Source organism: Gouania willdenowi, chromosome 17 (assembly GCF_900634775.1).
Source record: "Gouania willdenowi chromosome 17, fGouWil2.1, whole genome shotgun sequence".
In the NCBI taxonomy this organism is placed as follows: Eukaryota; Metazoa; Chordata; class Actinopteri; order Blenniiformes; family Gobiesocidae; genus Gouania; species Gouania willdenowi.
The window spans coordinates 34,784,773-34,796,779 of NC_041060.1; the positions used below are offsets into that span (position 1 = coordinate 34,784,773).

General features: G+C 38.7%; 1 protein-coding gene across 14 annotated transcripts in view; it reads left to right on the forward strand.

Annotated features, from left to right (window-relative positions):
• The first annotated feature begins 575 nt into the window (after window positions 1–575).
• The window catches only part of obscnb (obscurin, cytoskeletal calmodulin and titin-interacting RhoGEF b), a 121,790-nt gene continuing 110,358 nt past the window's right edge, over window positions 576–12,007 (forward strand). For 7 of the 14 annotated variants that reach the window (XM_028472935.1, XM_028472932.1, XM_028472934.1 and 4 more), the window contains exons 1-2: window positions 580–799; window positions 10,725–11,820. In XM_028472935.1, the coding sequence (XP_028328736.1) occupies window positions 10,734–11,820 (1,087 nt within the window). In that variant the 5' untranslated portion in view covers window positions 580–799; window positions 10,725–10,733. Of the gene's footprint in view, window positions 800–10,724; window positions 11,821–12,007 lie in introns of all 14 variants that reach the window. The other 7 variants (XM_028472936.1, XM_028472938.1, XM_028472937.1 and 4 more) reach the window with 4 other exon arrangements.

The window sequence follows — 12,007 nt, forward strand, 5'->3', positions numbered from 1 at the left end:
ATGTGGTTACATTGACAAAAATAGGCATGAAATATGGTTAAAATAGGTTAAAAGTGACAATAATAGGTCAACATATGTGACATTAGGTGTAAAAGTGGTAGAAAGGGTTTAAAAGTGCTGATCATGTCTGGAAAGTGGAAAAAATTGTTCAGAAAAGACATTGAAATGTGATGTAGAAAAGTCAGAAATGTCACAAAAATGTATTAAAAGGAGCAAAAATATGGCAGAAAAAGTGAAAATAGGTTAAAATATGGTGAGTTTGGTGTATTTGCAGAAAACTTAATAAAAAATAATAATAAATAATAAAAAATCTACTCAAATATTCCTAGTTTCTTGAAGGCATCTGGTGACCCCCTCACAATGTTTGATGTTTTCTCAGACATTTTTACTTTACCGGATTGCATTGTTTCAAAGGGCCAGATTTGGCCCCCGGACCTAGAGTTTGACACATTGTCGTGAACCTTTATTGATATTGTGATCAGACAGTTCTGGTGATGTTTTAATGGACACTGTGAGTAATTGTGCACCTGCACACTCTTTCACATCTATTTCAGACGCAGAGCTCAGCGCTGAAAGCACGTCAGCTATTTGTGGTCATCAGCCACAGGAGCAAAGACAGAAGTAGAGGAGCACGTCCCCTCTTATCACACTAGGCTGGGGATGTTCTCCTCTCTGGATTTACAACCATTCCTTGGATATTTACTCACAAAGAAGAGCTTTTTTTGTGGCTCAGATACTAGAAAAGTATCACCAGAAGGATCCCAACGCTCGTGATTGAAGCCAGGCTCACCTGAGAGGCGTAAGAGCACAGAGCACGCACTGATTATTGCTTTTCATTTGCAATATGTTGATATGTTTTACACTAACATAACGTTTCGCCTGTTTTTTCCTGAAAATGGGTTTTGTTCAAGTACATTGTTACTTTCGTTTTGAGTGGAATTGTGACCGTCCCGCCCCTTTTTTCAAACATATTTGTGCCATAGATTAAAAAAGTAGTTTTTGTTGTATTTGTTCGATTGTATTTGATTTGTCGGTGTGTGTGTGTAGAAGTGAGAGCGTTATCAACCAGTGTCTCTCTTCTACAAATGGAAACAGACAGAGAGACGACCTGTGACAGCTGAGGTTATTTTGAGAGGGAGGCGACAAAAGCAGCTAAATGTCACACACACACACACACACACACTGACCTTGGTACAGGACACAGTAAAGCATGTTTTCTTCTGTGCTTTTGGAGGTGATCTATAAATGTGCCACTCTCACCTTTAGATTTACGTCTATTTTCATAGTGTAACATGTTTATGGAGTTCACAGTCTGTCAGTTTCACACACTCCCACGTTTACCGTGGACTGGGACAGAAAATCTGTCCTGGTATTTTGTGTCCAGACCATCCCATTATCTACATTATCAGCACCACCATGTAGAAGCTGTTAATAAGTCAGTGATTCTCAACATGTGGCTCTTTATTATTTCCCCAGAAACTTTTGAACCCGTTTTTACTCTTTTCTATTTTGCAACTTCCTTTGTTCCATTTTGGCCCCTTTTCAAAATGTTCAGACACTTTTTTCAGATTTTAGCTCCTTTTGCCAATAAATTTCAGTGTTTTCCAGTTTTTTGTCCATTTTTGCAAGTTGTTTTTGACACTTTTATCCAATTTTTGGACTTTATTAAAACATTTTTTTGCCACTTTTATTCCAAATAAACTAACTTTTGCCCAATAAATACCACTTGTTTAATTTTTTTCCTACATTTTGCATGTTTTTGTTAAAATGTTTGCTCTTTTTCACTATGGCTTATTTAAGCTCCCCTTTGCCATTACATACCACCTGGTTCCTCTTTATTTGCCCTTTTTTTCTTTCTTAGCAACTTTTGACTGCTTTTAGCTCGTTTTAGTCACTTTACACTCTTTTCTTGCCACTTTCAAACCATTTTTTCCACCTGTTACCATGTCTGCCTCCACTTCAAAAAAAAAATAAAGTAGAGGACCAGACTGGCCCACTTCGGGTGGATGGTGGACCTGGTCGATGCCTGGTTTGTCAGATGCGTATCCACTCCTGCCGCCGCCTGATCTCATCGTTTTTAGATTTGTGGTCCAGACCGGGCTTGGCCCACGAGCGTCTGTGTGGCGTCACCTCCAGGACACACGATGAGCCTCCCGCTGGATGCGAAATAGGGCTAGGAGCTGCTTACAACACATCTGTGTCAAACTCGAGGCCCGGGGGCCAAATCCGGCCCTTCAAAGCATCCAAATCGGCCCGCAGGGGAAAGTAAAAATGAAAACATTGAATTGTTGTGTAAATAAGTGAATCATGTAGTTGTGATTGTATCAGTAGGGTTGCAAAATTTCCACGAGAACTTAAGCTCGGGAGTTTTGGCAATATTAAAAAAATAGAATCTTTTCATGGGAAACATTTATTGAAGTTAATCAAAAATTGGGAGACATTTTAAATCACTGTATCATATCCAAATATAAATATTGCATCGATGCAAAAAATAATACACTTAAAAAAAAAATAAATAAAACCATTTGAAGTTATTTATTTGGAAGTAGAACTTTACAATTATTCAAGTGGAGTTTCATTGAATTTGTCACAAATTCAATGAAACTCAGATGTTCCCAGTTTTCTAATGCTCGTAGAAAACACAATGGAAGTTATTTTTACTCTCAAATTGTTGAAAGAAAACTAATTTTTCAAAAATCAACCCTCAAATTATTTGATGGAAATTCCCCAAATTAAATAAATATTGTCCCTATCTGTCACCTATTGCTTAGATATACAGTATATACTTTGATATCATTTATACATGGAAATGCAAAGTAGCACTAATGTTGAAATAGTTCCGTTCCCAACCTCTGTCGCCCACATGAGATCAAACATATTTGGCCCCTGAACTAAAATGACTTTGACACCCTGTTCTACGGATTCCAGTTGTGAGCATTTAGTTATTAACTTCAACATATCTTTGATTTTCCCTTCAGTCGTTTTGTTCGACCACAGACTAGTGGGAGTTATATTCATAACCTGTGATAATAACCTGTGCATAATGTGTCATTCCTTGACTTGTTAATAGAAGAGGTGACAAGTAATGAAGTACAAATACTTTTTTCTGGTATCTGTACTTTACTTAAGCTTATTATTTTATAGGCCGGGCTACCAGACTCTAAACACTCTCACTTTGTTGTTGTTGTTGTTGTTGTTGTTGTTGTTGTTGTTGTTGTTGTGTACACTAGTTAAATCACTCTTGGAGACCTTTTCCGTTGACTGAATTCCCGGGAACGTGGTACGTACCCGGAGACGTTTCGCGGGCACGGCCGTAGTTCATCCAAACTTGTTTTGGTGACTTTTTACTTTTGCTTCTTACTTTTCAAACAAATATATTTACTTTTGTGTGAAACTAAAATCTGGAAACATCCAGAGACATACAGTAGTAAATGCGTCCCCATACTGCTGCACAGACTGTAATATCATTAAGTTTATCATTGTACCAGATGCTAGAGCTACTGTATTTACTAGAGAACAACTATTTATACCTGGTTATTGTTTAGCACAGTTTTCTGGGCCTTTATTTACTGGCGAGTAGTTCCTACTGCATATTTACAAGTTTATATATATTATTTTATTATTGTGCATAACTCCTGTTATGATCATATATGTAAGCTACATCTGAATAAGGTAACCTTTTAAATAATAAAAATAAAAATACAACTGGTTTCCATGTGTTTCTGAGCAGTAGGAACAAGTCGCTGCTAAATAAAGCCCAATAAAAACAATAACCAGGAATATACAGTATATTTTGTCCCTGGTAAAAATAGTAGCTCTAACAACTGGTACAATGATTTGAAACTTGAAATGTATTTGTGGAAAGCCCCTTGAGATGTAACATCTTATTTATGATGAGGACCAAAACTTGGTGATATTACAGCCTGGGGCAGAAAGCGTGTTACTTTTAAGACCCTGTCACTCAAACTAAACATGCCACTACCCACGTCTCAGCAGCTCGACTCAGTTTCAGACCAAAAAGGCCGTGACTCCATTCCACAAACCTGGAGAACATGAGGCTAAATGAAAAACATTGGTAGTTTGAGCAGGGCCGGTTGTAGGCAGGTATATGAGGGGGCAGTCAGGGGCATCATACTGTATGTACACATCATGCTAAAGCACTTTGTTTAACCTGTGTTTATAGTAACAGTGTTTTCTTCATTGAGTTGGGTTGTTAGCTACTGTATGTGTCCAACCCCAACCTACACTTAGTCAGACCTTCACACCTGTCCATGGATGTCCCACCTGAAGACTAAGCTCCTGCTGCTATAGCTCTTTAGTTCACTGAGGCACACAAACCCCCCTGACCACAATAAGGTGGTAATCCCTCAAAGGTGGAAACTGAAAAATAAAAATATCAAATAAATCAAATAAATAAAAAATCCTGCATTCAGATTTTATCAACCAACAACATCACAAATATCTTAACTGGATGACCTAATTATCATATAAATTTTAACTTAAAGTAAAATAATAATAATAATAATAATAATAATAATAATAATAATAATAATAATAATAATAATAATAATAATAAAAACTTTTCAAACTAATTTCATAAAACACAACAGATATAGAACAGAACATTTTATGTTTTCTTTCTTTAAAAAAAATTAAAAATTGGCTTTTTTTTGTTAGCAACCAAATCAATCCTTTCTCTCCACTCCACAGGGGCACTACACTTTTTAAAAGCTCTGAAAAACGGATGCATTACACAGCATTATTTTTCTCTTTTTGAGCTGCAGAAAGCTGGAGAGGACAATAAATAAGCTGGTTTTGAAAAAACACTGTGATTAAATGAAACCAAGCAGCTGTGATTGAGAAAATGCAGCTGCTCAGTGATTGGATGTTTACAGTGGGCTGGGGGGAGGTGTGTCTATGTTTTTTCTGTTAGATCCCTCAGGGTGCTTTCACACATGTCTATTTGCTCCACACCATGCTTCACTTCCTCGGATACTCCGGTCTTTTTGCGATATGTGAGAAGTCACTGAAACTCTGGTGAGGAGCAAACAAGTGAACTCTGGTCCTCTGAAAAATGTAGGTCTCAAGTGAAGCACGATGCGGTCTTTAACCATGTGAGAAAGCAACCAGGCCCAAATATAGACTTTATATTGGAGCGCAATGTTAACGGGGCAACCCCATCAGTGACAGCGCCATCGCAGCAGCAGTGCCACACATTCACAACCCAGTGCTCCAGCAGCAACACACACATATCCATCTATCCAGTCATCCATCCATCCATCCATCCATTTTCAGAGTTGCTTTGTCAGCACACAAACAAACATGTCACATTTCCTCACTCCCTTCCGTATTTCTCCCACGTCATTTATTTATTTCACTCATCTCTGTTTCCCAAACTGTTCACATGATCAGCGTTGGCTGCACATTTGACTGCTCAGTTTTATCTGCCTATATATCTTCACACATTGCACATCCTTAGCGGTAAGTTACCGGTGATATGACAACTCTGAGCGCTGACAGGTGGAGATGTTTATGTCGAGTATTAGCATCGTGTGATTATGGGTTATTTTGAATTATTATTAATGACTTTTCTGCAGGGGATTGTTTTAGGATTTCCTTTGGAAAACGTAAGAAAAGAAACCAAATATAGAACGTGATGACGTGACTGTCAGTAGTGACAGGGCAGCGCCACATCGTCATGGCCTTGGAGGTTGAAGTATTCTGTCCAATCGGAGACCGACCGTTTCGTCAAAAAGAATGTGTGAAAGCGGCCTGGAGCAAATTAAAATGCAACAATGTTGCAGATTCACAACCTGAACCTGAGTCCACTGGACTGTGTGCGTGAAAACACCCCTAGTTTTATGGTTAACATTTTCAAGTTTTTAAAAAGCTTCAACTCAAAGCTGCTCTGGGTTTAATTTTTGTCTTTTATAATGAGTGTGAAATTCTCCAGGTGTTCAAAGGTAACAAATTTAATTTATTTCTGTGAAACTTCAATACTTTTACTTTTACCAGAGTCAATTTTTATTCATCTATCTATACTTTTACTTGAGTTCTGTAAACTAGTACTTTTGCCACCTCTGAGGAAATAGAGCATGTTCACACAGATGGACTTCTTTTCATTAATAACCATGTGATCTGTTCCTATGAGAACTACTCCACCATCAGGAGGTCAAATGTTCATAATCTTTAAAATGTCTGCCCTTATCTTAAACCAAGGGAGTTCAGGAATGTTGTGTGAAATCAGATCAGAGGTTGTTTTGAGGTTCTTTGGCTAGAACTGTTAACACGTTCTCCACACGTGTCATCTTATCTGACAGCTATGGACTGCAATCAACAAGTCTTTTCCTGGTGTGTACGTGACATTAGGGCCATACCAAACCTGCTGTCCAGATGCCGCTGACCCCGATGGTTTCTCCAGTAGGTTTTCCAATAGTTTGAGAACAGATTACACATTGACTTTTCACCTTTTCACACCAAAGACCAGTGCCAGAGTTTTTTCGAATTCATTCAAAAAAATACAATTTTAATATAATGTACATAATATACACATATTTTAAGTGCCAAAAACACAATGACTAGGAAATAAACAAATGACGACATAAAATTCACAGGTTCACAAAATAAAACCAGGTAAAAATGTTATAAAGGACCAGGAAGGACTGTACACTAACTATTCCAGTGGTGGCACAGCACAGAATTCAGTCGCACCCTTTTTTGAAGAATGAGGGGGTGGGGGGGGGGGGGGGGGGTACAGCATAGCCATGCATACTGATGAATAGTTGACTTAACTGGCGTTTTGTATTCTGTTTTTTTATTATTTTGCAGAAATGCTGTACTTGAATTAAGTTAACACTAGCATAACCAACTTAGCATCTGCATTGTTTCACCCATGAATTATATTCAGAGGGTCCAGCTCTGATAGTGGGGTCTCCTAACCCTCTTCCTCTGGTCAGGGGTCTGTAACCTTTACTCTACAAGGAACCATTTAACCTCATCTCACCTGGATTAAAGTCCTCCTGGAGCCATAAAGACCTTCTCTATGAAGACAATACAGTGGATTACATTATATACAGTTACAATTATATAGAATAATGTTTGATTTAATTTATATTGATCATGTAAATGGAAACTTAAAACTTAAAAACAGTTTAAAATAAAATAAATTAACATCAATAAATAAAACAGTATCTTCATCTTCAAATTCTTACACATCTCAGTTTACATGAACACAATGTTTATAAAGAAGGTTTTTATAGTTAATGTATATGAAAGTCTATAAAAAGTAACATGAATATGATAACACATGATCATGTGATCAACACATGCTAATTACTCATTTCTTGCCACACATAAAACATACATATTTAACCTGTACATTAGTGGTTAAATGAATCTGTTCCCACACAATTAAAATCTGTATTTTCTTCCAGAAATAGTGTTTATGTTGGTTTAGTTTCTTACCAGGGATTTAAAACTTAAGGTTAGTCACAGGTGGAGGAGGTGAAGTAGGAAAGTGCTGAGTCATTGTACAATGGGATTTATTTTAGGTTAACAAATTGTTATATCTTGATTTTATTTGTCATTAATCATTAATAGCCTCTGTAAAAAAAATAACTTAATTTCAATAGTTTTTTTAAAGCTATAGGAGCCATTGTATAAGAGTCAAAGAGCCTCTGAGAGAACCACAGCTGAACATCTGTCCTGTATCATAGTCCATCAGTTCTGGTCCCTCATAATGATTCTGATGAGCGTGTACGTTCTATTGCTGAGCTCAGCACGTTCTTCCTTTTTACTGCTGCTCTCAATGTGAGCACACACTCAGTGAACGACTCGTTATGTCTGGCTCAGTTCACGCACCGCGCACACTCTAAAGGAGCTCATCGGTGTTAATTCTCTGCACATTCACTGTTACATTACCTGCAGCCACGTTGTGTGAGCGCGCTCCATCTCCTCACCTGCAGAGAGAGAGAGAGAGAGAGAGAGGTACACTCTCTAGGACGTGATGAAGCACTCAGCCGCTCCGTTCACAATAAGGTCACCCTACGCACTCGCACGGATGTGACCAGCTAAAGTTTTCACTCGCACACACTGAAAATATACTCGCATATGCGACCATTTTGGTCGCAGCCTCGAGCCCTCCTGCTTCCCGTAGCAGCTCATAGTGTTGTTTACAACATGGCGGACACCACGGGTACTCTGTACCCTGTGATCAGTACGTGCTTGTCTGGATATAAAGCGGTGGATTGAGCAGTGCTGATCTACTAGCCCCTCCCCCACAACAGCACTGCCATGAGCCGTGGGAGCATGTAGACATTCACGAAGGCGGAGTGACGTTGTTAGAAACTTTTAATGCCATAATCTACATTGTTGGACTTTTAAATGTTTTTAATCTTTTTATTCTATCCTACCTGTGTTTAACTAATTGATTTATGACTGCCAGCAAGTCTATCCCTCCATGTTAAAGTCTATCTCCCATATTAAAGCTTGTGTATTGAATGTTGTATGATATATCATGTAGAACATCATGAATAATAACATTGTTGCACCATATTTGTTTTATTAACTATTTAAAATGGGACAACTTTACCGTTTTGGAGTCTGTGCATTTGATCCTGGTTCATTGATGAACCAGGGCGCCTCAAGTCATTGGTGCCTCAAGACGCAAGTATCAAAAAATGACCAAAGTCATTCTGCTGAAAAACCACATTATGAAATAAAAATTGACTTTGTACAAAATATTCGGAAAATAATTAAAGGTCATTATTTTAATATTTAATGATAATAAAATAATAATTAGTTATCAAAGAATAATAAAACAAATTTCATAATAATATTTCCTTATTTAACAATTTAATGGCCATATTACATATTTGAAAATATAGGTTTTTTTTATTTAATTGTGACTCTTTTGGGCTTCCATACTCATGAGCGCTTCATGTCCTTCTCTGATGTCACCTATAGCTTCTACTAACAGCACTGTACAGCCCTAATAGTGTTATTTGTTTTGGCCACTAGCTTAGTAGCGGTTTCATTAGATTATTAATAACTTACGTACTGTATATAAAAAGAAGATACTTGACATGTATTTGTTTCTTTTTACAGCAGCAGGTTAAAGTAGTGATTGTACATCCACGCTGTAAACACCAGTTTTAAATCAACAGACTGCTCCACATTATTGATTATTGTCCTCTCACTGTCAGCACAAGCCTGGTAGCCACGCCCACTTACCTAAACTCTGTCACTGATTGGCTCATCATGGAATTTCACTCTATCTTTAGTCAATCATCATTACTTGTATGTCCATGTAAGCCCCTCCCCCTCCCCTTACTTTCATCTTCTGTCTGATCCAGCCTGAATGAGTCACTGGGTCAGAACTATAAACTATAAGCTTATAGGCTATATTTATAAAGTAACTTCTGTCGTAGCTCCTCCTACACCAGTGGTCTGCAACCCGCGGCTCTGGAGCCTCATGTGGCTCTTTGACTCTTTTGCAAAGGCTCCCTATAGCTTTAAAAAAATATGAATTTTTTGATTGAAATAAAGAGTTATTTTTTACAGAGGCTATTAATGATTAATGACAAATAAAATCAAGATATAACAATTTGTTAACCTAAAATAAATCACATTGTACAATGACTCAGCACTTTCCTACTTCACCTCCTGCACCTGTGACTAACCTTAAGTTTTAAATCCCTGGTAAGAAACTAAACCAACATAAACACTATTTCTGGAAGAAAATAGAGATTTTAATTGTGTGGGAACAGATTCATTTAACCACTAATGTACAGGTTAAATATGTATGTTTTATGTGTGGCAAGAAATGAGTAATTATCATGTGTTGATCACATGATCATGTGTTATCATATTCATATTACTTTTTATAGTCTTTCATATACATTAACTAAAAAAATCTACTTTATAAACATTGTGTTCATATAAACTGAGATGTGTAAGAATTTGATGATAAAGATACTGTTTTATTTATTGATGTCAATTTATTTTATTTTATTTTAAACTGTTTAAGTTTCCATTTACATGATCAATATGAATTAAATCAAACATTATTCTATATAATTATAACTGTATATAATGTAGTTCACTGTCTTCATAGAGAAGGTATTTATGGCTCCAGGAGGACTTTAATCCAGGTGAGATGAGGTTCAATGGTTCCTAATAGAGTAAAGGTTGCAGACCCCTGACCTACAACGTTTGTCCAATTTTGACAATTAAGCTTTTAAAACGTTCAGTAAGATCCCGACATTCATGCTTGTGCTCTTATGATTTAACTTTTAAATGTTTTGAGTTCTTTTTCAATCCTTTCAACTTCCTTCCATTTTTTCAGGCCAACACCTGCATCTTCACTTGTATTTTCTTCAGTAAATATAAATATTCATAAGTTGATGCTACACTGACTGTAAACATCAATAAATGCCTTTTTTATATGAGAAAATGTTGGAGTCGTCGTAGATGTTGTTTGAAAAATATCAGAATTTCAACCCAGAAAATGAATTTATGGCAATTTGAATTTTGTTTTCATGCTAACAATAGAAGTCAATGCAAAAATGTCTTTTTCAAAAATCAATTTTTCATTTTTGGAAGCAATAAATAATTGTTAAAAACAAATGACCAACATCTCCATGCTGTCTGGATGCAATTTGTATATTTTTGTGTTGCTAAATGTTGAATAAATGCAGTGACTCTGTCTTCTCCTTTGTCCACAGGAAGAAGAGATGGATCAGAATGCGTTTGGTGGTGTCCCTCGTTTCTTGACGCGTCCTAAAGCTTTTTCGGTGTGCGCGGGAAAAGATGCTACGCTAAGCTGCGCCATCGTTGGCAGCCCCACCCCTCTGATTACATGGGAAAAAGGCAAGCTAAAGCTAACGTCTGGCAATCGCTTCCAGACCGTGGAGGACGGTGATGTTTACCGACTGACCATCTATGACCTGACACTGGAGGACAGTGGGCAGTACATGTGCCGAGCCAAGAACAGCGTGGGCGAGGCGTATGCTGCCGTCACCCTGAAGGTGGCGCTGCCTTCAGAGATGTCCCAGAGGGCTCCGGTGTTCATGGTGAAGCCTTCTTCCACGAGGGTGCTCCTCGGCGGGGATGTGGTCTTCCACAGCCGAGTGGCCGCTCACCCCGAGGCCAACTTTGAATGGGAGAAGGACGGGCGCTACTTGGGTGCGACAAACCGCATCAAAATGGTCTCCGACAGTGACACGAGCACCTTGAAGATTCAGGGTGTGAGAAACCTGGACGCGGGCACCTACACGTGTCGCGCCCAGAACGTCGTGGGTCGAGCTCACGCGGCAGCCACACTGGTCGTGGACGCTCAGGATGGTTGGCATCAGGATGCAGATAAAAGTACCTCGCTGCTGTCTCACCTGCAGAAACGCAAAGAGGAGATGAAGAAGGACATCTCCGTGTATCGCACTCAGGACACCAGCTCCTCCGTGTCCTCGTCCGTCTCCGCCCACATCACGGACACGCTCCGCTCTCAGAGCCTGGAGTACGAGCTGCGAGCGTCGGCACTCGCCAAGCTACCTAAAGGCGTGTTTACCCGGACGTGCACGGTGACGGAGGGCAAACACGCCAAGCTGAGCTGCTTCGTGACGGGTCACCCCAAACCGCACATCATGTGGAGAAAAGATGGTGGCAACATCAACGAGGGCAGACGACACGTCATCTATGAGGACCAGGCGGAGAACTTCATCCTGAAGATCCTTTACTGTAAACAAGCCGACAACGGTTTGTACACCTGCAACGCCACCAACATGGCGGGAGAGACGTACAGCGCTGTGCTAGTCACGGTCAAAGGTAAGGCTGATGCTACAGGAGCTAGCATAGATGTGATCCTCAATTTGAAACCAATCATTATAGACAATATGTGAGAGAGTCAACAACACCAAAACCGTTATTTAACCCTTTGAGATTAAGGTGCTTTCACATACTGTATATAGTCTGATGCGTTCCAGGCGGTGAATCTGCAACGTTGTTGCATTTT